The sequence below is a fragment of the Ornithorhynchus anatinus genome, chromosome 8 (assembly GCF_004115215.2).
Source record: "Ornithorhynchus anatinus isolate Pmale09 chromosome 8, mOrnAna1.pri.v4, whole genome shotgun sequence".
Classification (NCBI taxonomy): Eukaryota; Metazoa; Chordata; class Mammalia; order Monotremata; family Ornithorhynchidae; genus Ornithorhynchus; species Ornithorhynchus anatinus.
The window spans coordinates 53,226,561-53,247,689 of NC_041735.1; the positions used below are offsets into that span (position 1 = coordinate 53,226,561).

Genomic DNA, 21,129 nt, shown 5'->3' on the forward strand with positions numbered 1-21,129 from the left:
TCTGACGTGGGTGCCAACAAAGAGATAACATCAGAGGAGATGGTGGCTTGGCATGAGTGCCCGCAAAAAGATATCAGTGGGGGCAGCAGCTTGGCACGGGTGTCAGTGCAGGGGTGGTGTCAGAGGGGATGGTGGCAAGCCATGGGTGCCGGTGCAGAGGCTACATCAGAGGGGTGGCAGCTTGGCAAGGGTGCCAGCAAAGGGACAATGTCAGAGGGGGCATCAGTCATATTTATCAAGTGCTTACTGGGTGCAGAGCACTGGGTGCAGGGTGAATAGGAGAGTACAATATAATAGAAACATTCCTTACCCACAGGCACCACTGCAGGGGTAACAATAAAGGGGTAGTGGCCTGGCATAGGTGCCAGCACAGAGGCAACATCCGAGGGGTCGCAGCCTGGCACTGGCATCAGGTAAGGGGCAACTTTCCAGGGACAGGAGTTTAAAAATTTCAAAGCATCCAGTTCTAATTCAGAGCAGTGCCTTCCTGAGCACTAGATTTGGGGGTCTGGATGGGGTTCCACACAATGTCATATAGAACTCTGTGTATATATGCATTGATGTCATAAACAATGTGCATGCGGTTGACGATGTGATGGTGAAAAGAACGGAAAGGGGCAGCAAATTAATCATAATGATTCTAATAATAATAATAACTGGTATTTGTTAAGCATTTACTGTATGCCAGGTACTATACTAAGCGCTGGGGTGGATAAAAGTAAATTGGGTTGGACACAGTCCCTGTCCCTCAGGAGCTCACAGTCTTAATCCCCATTTTACAGATGAGGTAACTGAGGCCCAGAGAAGTGAAGTGACTTGCCCAAGGCCACAGAGCAGATATATGGCAGAGCCAGGATTAGAACCCATGACCTTCTGATTCCCAGGCCTACGATCTATCCACTTTGCCACACATGCAGCCACATGGCTTAAACCAGCCCTGCATCTCTCAGCAATCAAGCTCCCCATCTGAGGTCGGGAATGGACTCGTTTTTGCCCATCCCTTGCTTGATTATCAGAGGTTCAGTCAGCTCCAGGTTCCTCTTAATTTCAGACTCTCAGCTGGATTCCAGGGTGATGGGGTCTGAGGCTCAGGTTAGATGTCAGGGATCTCTGCTTCATCTAATAATAATAATGGTATTTGTTACTATGTGCCAAGCACTATGTGCGCTTACGGTGTGCCAAGCACTGTTCTCTGCTGAACTGGGGGACTGGCTCTCACAAGGGAGGTTGAGGGGCAGTGCTGAATCATCACTTTTCCTAGGGAAGAGTTGCCATTCAGGCAAATGCCAGCCAATAATCCCTGTCCATAAGGATTGATCCTGAAAAATGATGACAAAAAGAGCTAGTAGTAAATAACCCCTGACCGTTATCTCTTCAAGGTCAGCAATTATGTCTAACAACTCTACCTGATTATTCTCTATGAAGCGGTAAGTACAGTGTTCCACGCATAGTAAGTGCTCAATAAATGCCATTTATTGATTGATAACACGAGACCACATCCATCAGGATCCAACATGGCTGAAGAATCTTACCTACCATTCTCCCCATTCTCACCTGTAAGCTATCTTCCTGGGCACCTTTTAGATAGCTAAAAGATACTGGCACTAGGGATTCTAAAGTTGTATTCCTACAGAGGCTAAATTTCTGAATTGGGGGTACTTTTAAGTCACCATTCCGGAGAGTACTTTCAAGTCTCCATTACGATCACTGATTACAAGGTTCTGTAAAGGGGCACTATAAGAAGGTAAAATACTAACTTTCTCCCAACTTTAAAATGATTAAGAATTTGAGGAGAGAAAACCCAAACAGACATTTAAAAACAAGCATCATAAAGCAGCCAGACATTTCATTATTAAGCCATGAGTAATGCAAGCTTTGCCTCGGTGCCAGGAACAATATAAACTCCTCTCAAATGTAGTCTTGATGCTCCAATTTCCATTAGTGTCAATGCAAATTATGCACCAAATAACGTACAGCCCCTCTCTCCGTTTTCTAATTAGGAAAGCACCATTTGTAACCAGTAGGGGGACCTGTCCCTATTTCACGAAGTAAATAGAAAATGCTCGGCCTCTTGCCAGGTCTCCACTGGAGACTATTTCTCAACTCAGAATCACTTACTCTGGACTTTTCAAGTAAAGAATAATTGTTCGCGGGGTGGGACTGAATTGAACTGGGCCTTCCATTCCAGCTTTGAGGATTGGAGGATTCCCAGCTGTACAGACCTTAGCAGGATGAGGTTGGTTTCTCCTCTCCCTGCTCACCCTTCCGGCTCTCGGTGGCACCAAAAAGCAGCTTGGCATAGTGGACAAAGCAGGGGCCTGGGAGTCAGAAGGACCTGGGTTCTAATCCAGACTCTGCCACTTATCTGCTATGTGACCTTAGGCAAGTCACTTCACTTCTCTGTGCCTCAGATACCTCATCTGAAAAATGGGGATTGAGACTGTGAGCCACAGGTGGGCAGGGACTGTGTCCAACCCGATTTTCTTGTATCTACCCCAGTGCTTACTACAGTGCCTGGCACAGTAAGTGTTTAGCAAATACCACAATTATTATTATTATCATCATTAAGAAAGCCGTGAGCTCTGACTGGTTTTCTGGGAGTGCCACCTGCAGCACTAACTTCCCCAGGGGTAATAATAATTATGGTATTTGTTAAGCATTTACTATGTGCCAAGCACTGTTCTAAGCACCGGATAAGCAATGAGAGAGGCAATCCAGGCAAGTGGCATCCTCTATCAATCACTCCCCCATGCTGTGAGCTTGTCCTCTAGATTCTAAGCTCGTTATGGGCAGGGAACCTGTCTGCTAATTCTGTTGTACTCTCCCAAGAACTTAGTTCAGTGCTCTTCATGTAGTAAGCACTCAATAAATACCATTGACTGAATCAATCAACCAACCAATGTCAAACACTGTTTTAAACTCTGGAGTAGATACAAGTCAAATAGGTTGGACACAGTCCCTGTCCCACATGGGGCTCACAGCCTAAATAGGAGCCAGAACAGAACTGAGGCAGAGAAATTTAGTGACTTGCTCAAGGTCAAACACCAAGCAATTGGCAGAGCTAGGATTAGATCCCAGGGCCTCTGACCCCAAGGCCCATGCTCTTTCCACTAGGCCATGCTGCTTCTGAATGCTTATTATGTGGAGAGCACTGTACTAAGGATTTGGGAGAGTAATGATACAACAGAATTAGTAGATTAGTAGATACGTTCCCTGCCCACACAGAGTTTACAGTCTAGAAGGTGCTGAAATTTAGGTGTTTGGGAGCCAGCCAGTATGAGATCAATTGGGAGGCGGAAGAGTACTGGTATATGCAACTATGAGGACGGGAAGACAGTTGGTAGGACAGAAGCCAGGGGGATCGCCTGTTTGAAATCCCTGTCACCTCAGCAAGGTGATGTCCCTGTCTACCTTATACACTATTTAGCAGTAAATGCTTGCACAAAGATTGAGAGATTTATTAGATAAAGATGGAGCAGAAAATCATAAGCCAAATCTCCAGCGTCTTTCAATTCCATTAAGTAGGGAGGAGTTCCAGTCCTGACTTATAACCTTAAATCCTAAAAGAAGGATCCTCTGATTTAAATCATTTTTTCACTGTCATCAAACCCTATAGGCTGAAGAGATGAGAACAGTGTTCAAGCAGATGTGCCTCTGGCTGGATACATTTTGAAGGTTAGCAGGGAACAGTGTGCCACTCTGACAGGGATACTATGCAAGAACAAACCTGAGAGACATAAGAGTTGCTGGGAGCCCTTCTGGGTTCCTTACTGGCAAGAAAAAAGCACCCTAATTCACAAACATTATGGCCTTGTTTGAGGGAAATGGGTGCTTCTTCTAACTTGGACATGCACTTCCACTGCCATAGAAAAATGCACTAACGTCCTTTGGGGTAGCAAAAAAGGGTCAAAGTGGTCATTCTCAAAAGTCTCACCGAAGACTATATGCTCTTATTTAGTGTGATTTCTCCCCTTCCCACTTCTATACTGTGGACAGGACTGTTTTTCTTTGTTGCTGAATTGTACTTTCCAAGTGCTTAGTACAGTGCTCTGCACACAGTAAGCTCTCAATAAACACGCGTGACTGACTGAATGAATATAAGCTCATTGTGCCCAGGGAATATATCTACCAACTCTCTTGTATTATAAACTCCCAAATGCTTATTAGTACAGTGCTTTGCACACGAGTGCTTAATAAATATCATTGCTGCTGCTATCTTTTTTATGATATTAAGTGCTTATTATGTGCTAGGCACTGTACTAAACACTGGGTTGGATACAAGCTAATCAGGTTGGACACAGTCCACATCCCACATAGGGCTCTCAGTCTTAACCCTCATTTTCTGGACTAGGTAACTGAGGCACAGGGAAGTTAAGTGACATGCCCAAATTCACACAGCAAACAAGTGATGGAGCTGGGATTAGAAGGCAGGTTCTTCTCCTCCAGGCCCACACTCTATCCATCAGGCTATATGTTGTTTCTCATTAAACGTGATATTGTTCAACTTGTGTACTGTGTACAAAAAGCTGGCAGAACCCATTCAGTGAAAACAGATATTTCCTACCAGGTCCAAGGAAAGGCAACCCATTCCTAAACGGAACTGGTTTGTGGCCAGCACTGCGATGATTAGTCTGTTTAGTTCTACCTTTCCTTCTCTAGACTTTAAGCTCCTTGTACGCAGGGAACAGGTCTACCAACTCATACTGTACTCTCTCAAGCACCTAGCACAGTACTGTGCACATAGTAAGTGCTCAACAAATACCACGGTTTGACTGATTGATTTCCTTTGGGAGTGCAGTTTTGTAGTGCATCCCTAAAGAATATGCCATTACAATGGGTCGCAAGGTGGCACTGTTCACGTGCAGCACGCAGTGGCAGGTGCGCTGCCCTCTCTTCTTTGGAATTAAAGATAATTTCTAGAGATGCTGAGAAGTGACTGACCTAGAAGGTGTAGCACATCTTGAACTGAGACAGGTTGAATTTATTATGAAAACATTCCCTATTATTTTTGAGCAGTTGAGTTTACTGTTTACTATGAGTTTACCCACTCATAGATTTGAGGGTTTAACAATCCTGATTTACATTATTAAATCCTAAAAGAAGGATCCCTCTGATTTAAATCATTTTCATTATTAAAATCATTTCATTTGATTTAAATCATTTGGTAGAAGGCAACGAATTCTCCTGGAATATAATCAGTCATTAAATAAAGGCCATTTGGGCAGACAGTTGATCCCATAGGCTTATTTGAGTTTTTGAGAGATCAATCATATTTATGAAGTGCTTACTGTGTGCAGAACACAGTAGTAAGTACTAAATGCTTGGGAGAGTACAATACAACAGAATTGGTAGACAAGTTCCCTGCCCACATTAGATCATTTCCAACCCCAAGATAAGTCCATTGTTTGAAAGGATAGGGGGGAAAAAAACAGACGAGGGGCTTTCTTCCCCCAGGTACATGTTTTTCAAGTCTACTACTCCAACTAAACAGGAAGAATAAGAAAAATGTATTGAACGAGTTAACCATGATCAATAATGTACAGAATCCTTTTCCAAATTACAAACCAATTTCTACTTTTTATAGCACCAGGTTCAACCTGCCTCTTCACCCTCTTTAAAAATCATTTAAAATCCCATCTCCTCCAGGAAACCAGCCTAAGTAGAAGAGCTATTGGTAGTTACCCCCATTGTCCACAGGTCCTGCTTGGTGTCCAGGGTCTGAGGACACACAGGAGGATGTGAATGGTGATGATAATGCTGAGACATTATTTTTTTCCAAAGTTAAAAAGACAACTCTAGGGGTTTCTGACTCCAAAACTGCTCTGTTATTTTAACCTTGAGAAAGTCATTTCACCTTCATGCTTAATTTCCCCTTGGACAAAAGCTCCAAGGTAGGGCTAGGAGCTAAACAATCTAAAGAAACAGAGCAAAGCCCATTGAGACACTTGGCTCTATTGCTCCAAGCATTTTGACAATGTCAGAGATACATGAGAATGTGTGTGACCTTCCGTCTGAAATTTTCTAACTTCGCATCATATGCTGGTGATTCAAGAGTACAGACCTCAGTGTGGTTTTATCTGAAAAAGTACAGGGGGGAAGGCAGGAATATCAAATTTTTGTGTCACTCCAGAATTTCTCTGTCTTGTACCACAGATACCAGCTACGGTGTAGTGATGGGTCCCCATGGTGTGTTCAATTTGGTTTGGCCACTAGCTTAACTGTGAGGTATCAAGCAATTCACTTACCCTCTCTGGGTCTCATTTATTCCACCTGTGAAACAGGGACAGTAAATAGTCCCTGCCCCGGTCATCCTCACGGAGAAACTCAGTTGACAGGCTAGATCCTCCCTGTGTTTGAGTGAGTTTACCCCTACAAGACTGCATGGGTCAACAATATTGCAAACTTGGGAAAAATCACTACTATAGTCCAGTTTAGTTTCCTTATCTCACATAAACCCATGAGTCAAAACTTTACAATCCTTATGAAATATATGAGAATTAAGCTTATCGTATGGGAAAACTCTTTGGAAATTTAAAAAAACCTCCATGAATCACATAATTAACATAAGGATTTGATCCTCCTTAAATCAAAGTTTATATTAAAACCTGAAGTGAAAAACGCTTAAGCAAGAAAGCCTTCTTTTCCCCCAGTTCTGGACATTTTAAGACTAATAGGTGATGCCTAGGAAGAGACCTTTGTATACAGCTACATGCAACAAAGATTGCAGAGACTAATTTACCTTTGAGAATCTAGAGGTAAAAGAACTTTCCCAGTGCAGTTAGGGAGCAGGGACTCAAACGTTAGCCGTTCAAGGGCAGACAGATGTCTCAGACTGAAATGAGGTGGAATGGGGATCCTTATCAGCAACAAAATGCTCTCAAGATTTCAGATAACACTCTATGCCTGCCTGACCTTAATCTAATCGAATCAGCTGCTTCTCAAAAGCAAGATAAATCCCATCCCTCAGTGGATTTTGACTTAAAATAATGCTCAGGGAAACCTAACTCTATGAGTAAATGTAATCTAAGCTCAAATCCATTCTCCTGGCATTATGTCCTCTTCTATTTTATGGCCCAGAGTGTGAGGGAGAAGGAAGACAGATGATCATAGTCATTACTGAACCTGTCAGTTTTCCCAGCAAAGTTACACTCATCTTCATTTCTCCCTCCTCCCCTCAGAAGAATTGGCCATTCAGTTTCATATCATGTCCAAGGATTTTCATGCAGAGGGGATGATCGGTTTTACAGGCAGAGTAATGTGCTCTTCTCTTTGCTAGCTCTTCGCTGCTGCCTGCACTACCAATTTGGGGCTCTTTCATTTACTCATAAATGCAAGGTCCTCACTTCCAGCAAGAGGCAGATGAAAGTTAGGCAGCCTCTGTGCCTACTGAAGAAAAAAATAGCATTAGCACTTGAACTCATCCCATTATGTAATGAAGCCACCAAGCACAATTACTGCAGTGCCAAGTTTTCCTCTCATAATAGCATTGCCATGGGTCCCTTCATGTAAAAAATGCAATTTTCTATCGGGTACCAACCTACACATCCACTTCCAGGATGGTCGTTGCTCATGCCGGAGTCTTAAGACAAACCCTGTCAGGTCTCCTACACTGTAGTGGGGCCTTTAGGAATTGAATTATGGTTAGCCGGAGTTTGTGTGCTTTCTTGTCCTGAACACCATCCTTTAGTGCCGTCCCTCAGTCTGGCACTGATTTTCCATGATGACTGTGAGCAACTGATGGCATCCCCAACAGACTCTTAACTGGAGGTGCCAGAGATGCTCTCAACAGAGCTGATTTCTGGCTCTTGTTCCATCTGAGCCACCTGGGATCTGCCTACGCCTGTCCTAAAGGCAGGGTGAGGCACTTGGAGGGGGGAGGAGGGAGGCAGGGAGGAAAGGGAGAAGGGAAAGGGAAGAGGAGAGGACAACATGACTTCCATCTGAAAAAGACAGCATAACATACCAAGGAACAGAGCCCCACAGGCTTCCTTCTTCCTTGCTGTAAGAATTTTTGCTTGAAAAGATGGGAAACGAAGAAACATATTTGAAATTACAAAAGTCTCCTGCCACATCCACTTGTGAATCATTTCAATGCTGTGGGAATCCGGGCCTTCCAATGTCTAGGATACAGTGCTTAAACTAGGCTAGCAAGTAAGGACAGAATTCTCCCCAGCAAAGTAAACTGCAAGGATTTTTCCCAATTTTCTTCAAGGTCAAAGAAATCCAGGCCTCCAAGATTTTCCCCCATGTGGTCATTTCACTGGCACACCTCCTTCGTCATATTGGCTTTTTCTCCATAGCCTAATGAAGCATCAGATTGACTCTATATCACCATTAGCTAAGCTTCCAGATGCACGTTTTACAGCTTTCTCTTCTTTCCAGCTTGGAGCCCTGTATCAGTGCATTCAGTTACAACACACTTCCCCTATAACAACCTTGTCCTGAATTTAAGATTCGGAATTTTCACCAAATGCCCAGTCCTGGAGCAGGCTGTAAACCTGGCAGCTTCTCCAATTCATATGGCAGGGTGTTTCAGCGTGGGACTTTTGCTTTCTTTTGGAGGAGGTGGGTGTGGGCACTTAAACACTGCCAGTCTACCCTGATCCCAAGATAAAATATTCCCAACTGGAAATGATGACTAAAAACTTGCATAATTTGACACTTAAAAGTCCACCACTGCCCTGCCTGTGTGTACTATCTATTAAGAAACCTACTCATTTCACTGATTAAAATGTCTAAGAAACTCAATTATGGGGGGCAGACAAATCCCCGAGGCGGTCCTAAGGTCATTCCTCCACTCAAGCTTGTGCCTCTTTTTCTCTAGCCACTGCTTCCATGGCAACAGTCCACTGACCTGCCCAAGGGGGAGAAAGTCTTTCTGCAGTGACTAAGACATTTAATAATTTTGGCTGTCAACTCAGGCCAGGGAAAACTGGTTAGTTTCCCACCAAATTACTTAACAAATCTCTGAACAAAATGAATGCCCCCCAGCAGGGTGTTTTTTACAGCTTCTGAAGCTTTGCTTGGAAAGCTCATGCCATCATTAGACTTCAAGGAGCTTAACCTCATCAAGGCCAAAGTGTCAAAATCCCTCATGGGAAAATCACACCTGTCCCTTTCCTTCACTATGCTGTGTCTACCTTATCTCTTCTGAAAAGGTCAATGTGTAAGGTTGAAACAGGAAGTTTCACCAGAGCTACCAGAACCTCCTTTGCTCCCTCTCCCCCTTCTCCACCCATGGGGTTGTGGTCTGCTGGGATCTTGCTCCCCACTCGCCATTAGGGCTGTGAGGAGCCACCAGAACCTCCCTCCCTCACCAGTGGGGCTGAAGCCTGCTGAGGCCTTGCTCCTTCCCTTGCCATCAGAATTATGATGAGTTACTTGGACCTTGCTCTCTCCCTTGCCAATGGAACCTCGAGAACATACTAGAACCTCACTCCCTCCCTTGCCAGGGGTTTGGGGGCTGCCGGGACCTCACTTCCCCTTTACCAGGGGCCTGCTGGCACCTTGCTCCTTCCCTCCTCACCAGAGATGTGAGGAACTGCCAGAATCTTGCTCCCTCCACTGCCACTAGGGCACTAAGGAGCTACCAGAACCTTCCTCCCTTACCAGCAAGCTCTGGCCTGCCCACTCAATCTATGGTATTTATTGAACACTTACGGTGAGTAGACATTTTATTGAGCGCTTGGGAGAGTGCCATATAAATGAGTTGGTAGACATATCCCCTGCTCACAAGGAGCTTACAGTCTAGACGGGGAGACAGAGATTAACATAAATAAAGTAGGATATATACATAAGTGCTGTGGGGCTGAGGGAGGAATCTAGAGGGAGGTCCACGGATGTCCCGTCTCACAAGGCTACCTGGGGACTGGCTATCTTCATAAGAGTGAAACACGTGGCAGCCGCAGCCGCAGCCGCAGGAACTGGGACTAGAATTGTGGCCTCTCAGGGACCCAGGACTTCACCATGTCCAATTATGGCTGCGGCTGTGACCAGTGTCACTGCTTGACTCTGAGCCACAAGGAGCTCTGCCCCTCTAGCCACAGTACCCTATCACTCTCATTTTATTTAATTTCTGCCCTTCTCCTTTATGTTGTTTTAGTGTTCATAGTTTCATCTCTCCTGAAGTATTACTCTCCAACCTTCCTCCCCACAACCCCTATTCTTAGATTTTGTGTCCATTAGGGACCAGGCACAATGTCTCAGTTCTCTAGCCTTTAAGTCAGTTATGGACAGGGAATGTTTATTGTTATATTGTAACCTCCCAAGGACTTAGTACAGTGCTTGGCACACAGTAAGTGCTCAGTAAATACGATTAAATTAATATGGGTATTTTTTCCAGTCATTAGTACCGTGTTTTACATTCAGGCGGCTGAATAAATAGTAATAATATTACCACTACAGACTGATTTTGTTTTACATCAGTTAATTTCAGAATACCCCCAAATAAAACTGTGGACAAACTCCATCACTGTTGGGTGAGCTCCCCTATGCAAGGTGTTTGGAAAACAGCTTTGCTGCTTTAGTCAACTGCATTTGCGACTTTCTTTTTACCACTTCCCAAAATTTAGTTCAGGTTACAGAGTTTGAAAGTCAAGCGGGGCACAGTATACAGTAGTGGACTTACTGCCTGGGATCTAAATGCCCATGTAAAACAAATCACTTAACACTGTTCACTGTAAAACTACCTTCACTCAAGTGATTTTTCTCGTGATTCATCTGTTCTGCTTGCAGCTGTAACGGGTTGCCTTTGATGGTTCTTTACTCTAAATTTTGGTGCTATAAACATAATACTAATAATAATAATTGTGGTATTCGTTTAATGCTTACTATGTGCCAGGCACTGTTCTAAGCACTAGGGTAGATACAAGATAATCGGGTTGGACTTAGTCCCTATCCCACATAGGGCTCATAGCCTTAATCTCTGTTTTACAGATGAGGGAACTGAGGCCCAGAGAAGTTAAGTGACTTGTCCAAGGTCACACTGAAGAAAAGTTGGGGAGCTGGGATTAGAACCCAGGTCCTTCTGACTCCCAGGCCCGTGCTCTACCCATTACGCCACACTGCTTTATATAGACTGTGAACCACATGTGGGACAGACACTGTATCTCATATGATTGACTTGTATCTGCCCCAGTTCTTACAACAGTTCCTGACATATAGTAAGCACTTAATAAATGCAATAATAATAATAATAATCATCATCATCCTGTGGTTTTACAGATTTATGTGAAAGGTGCTGTTTTCACTTGCATTGTTGTCAAGGTCCCCTGGTGAGCCAGTTTTGAGGTTGGTGAAGAAAGTGATACTTTAAGGCGCTTTTCTAGCTTCTCCCCAAATGGATGTGGGCTAGTGCTTCCCTGAAAAGGACTTCCTCAAACCCTCAGGGTGATACCTACCAGGGAATGCTGCTGACAGACTTCAACCGGGTTTACTAATGGGGGAACTTTCCCTCACTTGATTTATCCAGCTCAATGGGAAAAAATCATTTAGGATGGTATTCCTCTCCTGTCATAGTGAAGTCTTCCCTCTTCTTCACCCCAATTCAAATCACTACCACTGCCGCCCCTGCGCAACTGTTTTCCAAAGAAATAAGAACTCTTTTGCCCTTTTCATCTAGGAAGGATAACCAGGATAATTATGCCAGGTTATTTAAGGATTAATAATTTGTAGAAAAAACAACTGTCATTCCGTTATGTCCTGTTTAAATCGGATCAATCATACCTGAATTTAAAAGCTCAACTCAGCATTCAGTTCATTAAATGCTAACCACCTGAATTCCTGGCACTTTTTTTCAATAGAATAGGAATGGGATAAGGTAAAGCAGTTTGTCCATAAATAAGCATATTCAAACAACCATAATCAAGATGGGTTTTACCTTACACCTGAAACTATCCGTTCATTCAGCTTGAAATCTTTCTCATATATATATATGCCTTTCCACCCTTTTAATCTTAGAACAAAGGCTTTAAGAAACACATTCACATGCTCAGTGTCTGAAGAGCTTCAAAATAGCCCAAATGATGCCCTCCAGTACTATTTTGCAAATCTACTGAGATCAGTGTTTGAATATAAAAGAGTGGTTCTCAAAGGGCCTCAAATTAGAGAAGCAGCATGGCCTAGTGGATAGAGGACAGGCCCTGGGACTTAGGAGGATCTGGGTTCTAATCCTGACTCTGCCACTTGTCTGCTATGTGACCTTGGGCAAGTGACTTAACTTCTTTGTGCCTCAATTTCCACATCTGAAAAATAGGGATTAAGACAGTGATCCCCATGTGGGACATGGACTGTGTCCAACCTGATTATCTTATATGTACCCCAGTGCTCAGTACAGTGCTTAACACAGAGTAAGTGCTTAACTAATATTTTATATATATATATATATATCCCAGAAAAAGTCATGGTTTGGTGGGAGCATTTTCCTAGATATCACTGGAGCCACTTAAAATCAAAACCATACTTTAGCAATTAAAAGCAAAAATCAGAAGTTTGCATTTCTAATCTGACATCATAGGCAGTTTTTACCTTCTCCATAGTGGCGTGTTCCTCACTTGTTACACTTGTTTTCCTTGATTCATTCTTTGTCCGGCTCAGCCTTTTCGACACTTTTTCTCTAAGCAACGTGGCATAGCCAATGTGTTCATAGATGGGGTTGGTTGTCATTTTTGAAATGTATTCAGAAGCTTTGGTTTCTATATACAGCGTTATCAAGCCATCTGTTACCAAATCATGGATCGATTCAAATCTCTTCTCCCCGACAAAATGTTTCCCATCGTAGAAGAGCCTATAATTTAAAGTCTGATTTCCAAATCTGCCCAGGAGAGAGGAAAAGTGTAAGAACAATTAGAGAGGAGAACAACAAAACCGGCAGCATTGGTTATGAGCATAGACATCTTCTATCCATTGGGTCAAATGCCGCAAAGGAAGCCCAAGCTTCCTGTGGTGATGCAGAAAGGCCACACGATATCATTTAAATGCTTTTTCAAACTGCTCATCCCTGGCATAATCGGGGAGACAGGACGTGCCTGTGCCCTAGGGGTACAGCTGGCAAGATGAACAGCACCCCCAACCCCCAACTCCCAGATGGCCCCCTCTTGGGCCTTGCCCAGGGAAGAGTCCAATGAGCACAACCAACTGATGGTGTGGACAACATGGGGTTGGGAGGAGAGAAAAACGCCTGGCCTCTGACCGGATGTTCTTTCCTCCAGGCCTTATGGCACCTTGTGGCAGCTAGGTGGGAGAAGGGACACCATTGTGCCCCACCCCAGCCAATCAATTAATGAATCGTATTTGCTGACTGCTTACTGTGTGCAGAGCACTGTACTAAGCGCTTGAGAGAGTAAAATAATATAACAGCTGGTAAACTTGTTCCCTACTTGTTCGCCTGTAGATTGTGAGCTCCCCTCTAGACCGTGAGCTCGTTGTGGGCAGGGAATGTGTCTACCAACGCTGTTGTATTGTACTCTCCCAAGCTCTTAGTACAATGCTCTGCACAAAGTAAGTGTTGAAAGAATACAATACAATTAGAGAGGAGAACAACAAAACCGGCAGCATTGGTTATGAGCATAGACATCTTCTATCCACTGGGTCAAATGCCACAGAGGAAGCCCAAGCTTCCTGTGGTGATGCAGAGAGGCCACAGGATATCATTTAAATGCTTTTTCAAACTGCTCATCCCTGGCATAATTGGGGAGACAGGACGTGCCTGATTGACTGACTACTCACAGCAAATTTACAGTATAGATGGGGAGACAAAGATAATCAGGTTTGGACACAGTCCCTGCCCCACACAGGGCTCAGTCTTAATCTTCCTTGTTCAGATGAGATAACTGAGGCACAGAGAGGTTAAGTGACTTGTCCAAGGCCACACAGCAAAGTGGTGGAGTCAGGATTAGAACCCAGGCCCTCTGACTCACAGGCCTGTGCTCTTTCCACTAGACCACACTGCTTCTCAATCATTTTCATTAGCTCAGCGAATCAGCTTTGTTTCAGCTCAAGGGCCACGTCTCCATCACCTTCCAATGTATTTTGGAGAGCTACAGGTTAATTGAGGACAGAAATACTTAATCACATTGTTGTTCCACTTGTCATATTCCTCACTGACTGTTGCTTTGGTCTCCTCACTGGTCTCTCTGATTCCAGTCTCTCCCCTCTCCAGTCCATACATCATACATCATACTACTGCTGGGATCTTTGAATTCTGTTGCTTTTCCCTACCTCCAATCTGTTTTAGTGTCTGTTTTGCCTTGTCTTATGCCATTGAGTCGTTTCCGACCCATAGCAACACCACCGACACATCTCTCCCAAAATGCTCCGCTCTCCATCTGCAATCATTCTGATAATGTATCACTAGAGTTTTTATGGTAAAAATACGGAAGTGGTTTACCAAATGCCTCCTTCCGTGAAGTAAACTTGAGTCTCCACCCTCGTGTCTGTCTACCCTGCTTGATTTTAAGTTCCTTGAGGGCAGTGATTATGTACACTATCTCTATTGTACTTTCTCAAACGCTTAGTACAATGCCCTGCATACAGTAAGCACTCACTAAATGCTACTGATTAATTGATGTTTTTAAAAACATGGTTTTGCACAGGTCTCTCCTCAAAAACTTCCCAAATGTCCATTCCTCTCCGTACCAAACTCCTAATAACTGGCTTTAAAACACTTGATGAGGTCTCTCTCCATTCTACTTATTCACTAATCTCCCACTACACCCAGCTCACCCTCTTTGTTCCTTTCAAGTTAACCTACACACTGTGCCCTCTTCTCATTTTTCCTGCAACTGACCCCTTGCTCATGTCCTCTCTCTGTTTGGAGCTCCCTCCCCATTCAAGCCCACAGGCCTCAGCCCTCTCTATCCTCAAATCCTTTCAAAAAATCACATCTCTTGTAGCCTAGTGGAAAAACCACGGGCCTGGGAGTCATAGGACCTAGGTTCTAATATTGGCTACACCACATGCTTGCTGTGTGACCTTGGGCAAGTCACTTAACTTCTCTTAGCCTCAGTTTCCTCATCTGTAAAATGGGGATTTAATACCTGTTCTCCCTCCTACTTAGACTGTGAGCCTCATGTGTGATAGGGACTGTGTCCAACCTGATTAACTTGTATCTACCCCCGGGCCTACAACAATGCTTGACAGTGTTAGTAAGCACTTAACAAATACCATAATTATTATCATTATTTCCCTTGCTCATATCCACCCAATTTTTACTTCAGTATTTCTGCACCATTTAAGCCCTTAAGTCCATGAAACCTCCTGCAGCACTTATTAGCTATCGTACAGACTATATGACTTTAACAGTCACTCATGTACATAACCCCTTTTCCTTCTTCCTACTATCTATAATTGTAGTGTTTGTCTCTCCTGCTGACCTAAAAAAATCTTTGAAGGCAGGGATCTTGTCTACTAATTCCACTGTACTCTCTCAAGCCTAGTGGAGAGCAGAGGCCTGGGAGTTGGAAGGACCAGGGTTCTAATTCTGGTTCTGCCACTTGTCTGTTTGACTTTAGGAAAATCACTTCACTTCTCCGGGCCTCAGTTCCCTTATCTGTAAAATGAGGATTCAGACTATGAGCCCTGTGTGGGACAGAGACTTTGCCCAACCAGATTATCTTGTATCTACCCCTGTGCTTAGAACAGGGCCTGGCACATAGTAAGCGCTTAACAAATACTATATATATTATTTTATAAGTGCTTTTTCCCAGTAGGAACACAGGAAATACTACTGATTAAGTGACTGATCAATCAAAATGGCCACTGAAGTTCTCCAACAACTCATGGACGAGATGCCATCATGGGATACCCTGCACTTTGGATGTGGCCAAAGCAGCAACGATATTACCAGGAGCTCAGCCTGTTGTTGGAAAGAGGCAGACTCTCCATCCTGTGACAAGCAACCAATATCCCCAAAACAAAAACCAAACCTCCCTTAAAAATGCTATTACTGCTGACTTATGCCTAGGGCTGGAATCCCAAGAAAGCAAGGGGACGATGAGGTACAGCTTCTGGAGTTTCAGGAATGGGGGGCTAGCAGGATCAGCTGAGGGAATGAAACCGGGTTTACCTTAGAGCTAAGGTGTAGCAGCCTGGCTGCCGCTGGCTTTCTCTGAGAATATAAGCTCCTTCCACACCTGCAAGCAGGTTATCAGCTTGCTCCCGTGAGATTATCCCATGGAATCTAGAGAGGAAACAATACCGTCAGTGTATTCAGGCTGAAATAATTTCCACCTAATACAATTTTTGTTAGCCTTGATTCTGGAAGATATCTTCAAGACTGCATGTGTGAGGGGAGAGTTTATATTTCAGAAATTTAGCTAAAAGCATGCTTTTATTTCCCCTTTGATGGTGTATTCTATTTAGATTTTAGATTATCCTAGGAGACCTGTGGGGAGCCAGAGGTTTAGCTGACAGCAAATTACAGTCCAGAGTTACAAACCACCACAAGTCCCCTCCCTGCTGGCTCCCGCATTCAGAAATTCCAACAGAAAAGAAGTCGGTGGGCATCCAGCTATTACTGCACTTTGTTGGGTGTCAGAACAAGAGTTCTGAGTAGGAGAAAAATATGGTAATGCTGCCAAAAGCCAGACACAGGAGGCAGGATGGTTCAGTGTTCCTTGAGAGGTAAAGACTGAATTCCCCAAGGTAGCCAGTTAGATTGAGAAATGAGACTGGAGCAATTAGGAAGAGGCTGCTGGCTCTTCAGGAAAGAGGGTCATTGATCATAACAGTTGGGTCTCACCTGGGAGAACAAGCGAGAAGAATGTAATAGTTAAGCCAACTCCAGGTGTGGAAGGTGGATTCTGGGAGAGAACTAGCCTAAGGACACTAGCAATAAGGTGACAGCACTGGAGACTGGTGCCAGTTGAGTAAGATCCTCTTCATGGGTCACGCTCTGGCATTCTTATTTTACACATGCTATTCTACAACCCCAAGGCACTAGCAAGGGTGACAATCTGGCGGAGAGTGCCATGGAAGGGGGAGAAAGCAGATAGACACCTTGAATGGAATGGGAAAAATTAGGAAAGTGGATCATTCTGTTCATTTCGATTAGAATGTCTCTGCCAAAGAGAATTAAGAGTTGGGTTTTCCGGAATGGTACTGAAAAAGAGGAGGCTCAACCAAAGGTGGCATACTGTCTGCTGGGGGGAGTATTGATACACCTGCAGGAGAATTTAACATCATCCAAGTATACTGAGATAAAATGAAATGTGTTAATATGCAGTCTTGGTTGCCACCTGGGTCTTCATTACTTCCAAACACAATGAGGATGCTCAACAGCCACCTGTGATTGCAGGATTCTGGCATAATACACTCCCCCTCCCAATGTGAATCAGTCAATCATATTTGTCAGTCAGTGGTATTTATTGAACACTTACTATATGCAGAGGTCTGTATTAAGCACTTGGGAGAGTAAAATACAACAAAAAAAAGGCCCATTCCTCCCACAACAAGTTTACAGTCTAGATGGGAAGAACAGAAATCAAACACTGAGTGCTACAAAGGCAAGTTACTACAGGGCAATCTGATTGCATGTATTCTTGATTATTAAACCTCTGTATTCTGGACAATTCTGCAAGAACTCATCAATTTTAGTATTTATTAATTTATATTGTGCAATGTAACTCCACTTCCCCCATTCAAAGCCCTACTGAAGGCTCACCTCCTCCAGGAGGCCTTCCCTGACTAAGCCTGCCTTTTCCTCTACTCCCCCCCGCCCCCATAACCCCGACTTGCTCTCTTTGATCTACCCTCCTTCCCCCCCCCACAGCACTTGTGTATATATTTATAATTCTATTTATTTATATTAATAATAGGTATATATCTACAATTCTATTAATTTATATTGATGCTACTGATTCCTGTTTACTTGTTTTGATGCCTGTCTCCCCGCTTCTAGACTGTAAGCCTGTTGTGGGCAGGGATTGTCTCTATTTGTTGCTGAATTGTACTTTCCAATTGCTTAGTACAGTGCTCTGCACACAGTAAGCACTCAATAAATACAATTGAATGAATTAATGATACTTATTAAATGATAAAATGCATAATAGTGTAATACATACTCTCTTCCATAATATTTTGGCCGGTTCTCCACCTGTATTTAAAAAAGAAAAATAATTAGTCATGCATCTGAGTTCAGATCATTAGGATTAAAATGCTATTAGAGCAAATGCATCTCTAACTCCGATGGCAACTTTATCCAACTATGAGTTTATGGTGTTTCTGCCCATCTGAATGTAAAAAGAATTATAAGATTAAAATTTTTTATGGTATTTGTTAAGCTCTTACTATGTGCCAAGCACTGTACTAAGCTAATCGGGTAGGACACAGTTCTTGTCCCATATGGGGCTCACAGTCTTAATCCTCATTTACAAATGAGGTAGCTGAAGCACAGAGAAGTGACTTGTCCAATGTCATGCAACAGAAAATGGTGAAGGCAGGATTAGAACCCAGGTCCTCTGACTCTCAGGCCATGCTGCTTCTGCTCAGAGAAACACTGAATCAGGGAATCTTGTTGGAAGGAGCCAGAGCATTTCTAGTCTATACTGTAATCTCTGTGCAGAACTGCACCCCAGCCTCTGTAAAGAAATAGCATTCTTCCTTTTTCCTGCTGGCTCAAAGTCAAATACAAACCCATTTCAGAATGGGATGATAAGTGATGGTTGTAAAGTAGAGTGATAATTCTAATACCTGTGAGTTTGAGGATGGGGGAGGAATGGCAAATAGCATGACTTGGGAGGGGTCAAAACTCCTTCCAGAATTCATTCCATTCTCCATCAAATTTACCACTGTAAATGCATGGCCTATAACATTCACATGTTCTTGGTAATGTATCTTTTATCCCAGGGCTCAAAAATGGAACAAGATAAATCAAACTGCTTCTTTTCTTGACTAAGAGTCACATTTTCTGGCTCTAAGCAAATGTCAATGCATTGAAATTGATTGTAGGATGCAGAAGTGAGGGTTAAGATACTGAATGGCGGGCTGAAAGTCACAAAAAATCCAGGAAAATATTCTAACCGTAGTCTTAGTCTTAGAGTTAAACTGTCTGTTCTATTGTGTCTGTGCTAATCTACTTGAGGACTCTGTTTGGTATCCATCCTATTTCACAGTGCTGAAGTCAGTTATGGCACTGTAACAATTCTATATAGGCTCAGTATAAAAGAAGAACAAGATTCCGCTGAGTTCTTTATTATCAGTTATAAACTAAGGGTCTTAAGTTTAATCTATTTAATTTAACACTGTAGAGTGTCTGCTGAATAGGTATTAAATTCAGTCATTTATGTGTAAAGGCAAATGGGCATCTCCATAACAAAATAACTCCTCTGAAAAAATCAAGATTCCATGCAGGGATAAAATTAATCTCCCAGACACGCTTAAATATGTGCTCATTCTCTTGGAAGTGTAACAAAGGAAAAGCGCTGAATCATAAGGATACATATGAGATATTTACAAACCATCACATGCTGAATTTTGGGTTATATGGAAATATTAAAAAGTATGTGTATGAATATTCTTGGTGTACATATTCATATATGTAAAAACTCATATACTATAAATACATGTATACACATACATCCAGAGATAAAGCAAGAAAGAGAGAAGAAAAAAAGAAAGTTGTTCTGTGTGTTCAAAGGTATCTGTCTCCAGACAAATGGCTTTAAGGCTCTATTTCTGCTACTTATCCTTGCTCCTCTCCCAGCTAACCACAGCACACATGCTTTGTTGCTCTCAAGGCAGCCTACTCATGGTGCTTTGTCTTGCCTCTTGCCATTGATGCCACTCGTGCCCTCCCCTTTTCCCCCCTTCCCCTCCACATCCCAGTTCTGCCACTTGTCAACTTTGTGACCTTGGGCAAGTCACCTAACTTCAGTTACCTCATCTATAAAATGAGGATTGAGACTGCAAACTCTATGTGGGACAGGGACTGCTTAGTACACTTAGTACACTTAGCACAGTGCCTTGCACATAGTAAGCACTACACAAATATCATAATTATTATTATTATCTGGCATACTACTTCTCTCCCCATTTTCAAGGCCCTTCTGCAATCACATCTCTGTTAAGAGGCCTTCCTTGATTAACTTCTCATTCCCCCACCCTGTTTCCTCCCTTCTGCCATTCAACACTTCTCCACCACCTAAGCACTTGCATACTCACTCTCCCAAATACTTTTGGCACTTATTTGATAAATTATTCATTTATTTATTTATATTAATGTCCTTCTCCCCCTCATTATGGGCAGGGATCGTGTCCATTAATTCTGTTGCATTGTACTCTCCCAAGTGCTTAGTACAGTGCTCACCACAAAGTAAGTACTCAATAAATACCACTGATTGATTGATTATGCACACATCTTTAAAGTCTGTTGCCTACCTCATCTGTAATTTATTTTGCTGCCTGTCCATATTAGTGATTGTAAACTCTTTGAGGAAGAGGCTCATGTCTGCTCTGTCTATTGTACTCTCCTCAGTGCTTATTACAGTGCTTATTTCTGACTGATGTTCACTTTTTTACCAAAGCCTCATCTTATCTCCAGTTTGCCACCCACCATGCTGGTCTGAATACTGCTGTTGTCTGCCAGCAGCCGCATTGTTTGAGACCTTCCTTGCTTATGTATGACTCTCTTTTGTTTGCCTTAGAGCAACTGCTGGACTATCCTGCTTGCTCATGTCCTCACATATCCTGTTCAGCACTGCTCCGTCATGATATACACTTCCTCATTGATGGTGAACTATGCGAGTGAGCCTATCTTGATATTTCACGTTGAGTGTGGGCCGCTGATTAAATGGCTCACTATTGATTGAGCTCTTACTGTGTGAAAAGCACTATACTAAGCGCTTGAGAGCATTAGACTGCCAACTCCTCAATACACTGTAAGCTCTTTAAGGGCGGGGATTGTGTCTACCAAGCCTACTGTACTGCCCTCTTTCAAGCACTTCTCATTGTTCTGCTCACAGTAAGTGCTCAATAAATGTCAAGCATACTTACTGAGGGCTTAACGTGTGCAGAGTACTGTACTAAGCGCTTGGGAGAGTACAATGTAACAATATAACAGAGTTGTAGACATTCCCTGCCTATTGACTGATTGATTAATGCACTGCACGTGTCCTTTGTGGTGGGTTCAGAGGT

The 21,129-nt window shown here is 43.1% G+C and overlaps 1 protein-coding gene across 1 annotated transcript in view; it reads right to left on the bottom strand.

Moving 5' to 3' along the window:
- CHN2 (chimerin 2) overlaps positions 1-21,129 on the bottom strand; it is a 246,099-nt gene that overhangs the window by 80,947 nt on the left and 144,023 nt on the right. The window contains exons 4-6 of the mRNA XM_001511768.5: positions 18,060-18,091; positions 16,064-16,177; positions 12,526-12,811 (exon numbers count right to left, since the gene is read on the bottom strand). Coding sequence (XP_001511818.3) covers positions 12,526-12,811; positions 16,064-16,177; positions 18,060-18,091 — 432 coding nt within the window. The remainder of the gene's footprint in view (positions 1-12,525; positions 12,812-16,063; positions 16,178-18,059; positions 18,092-21,129) is intronic.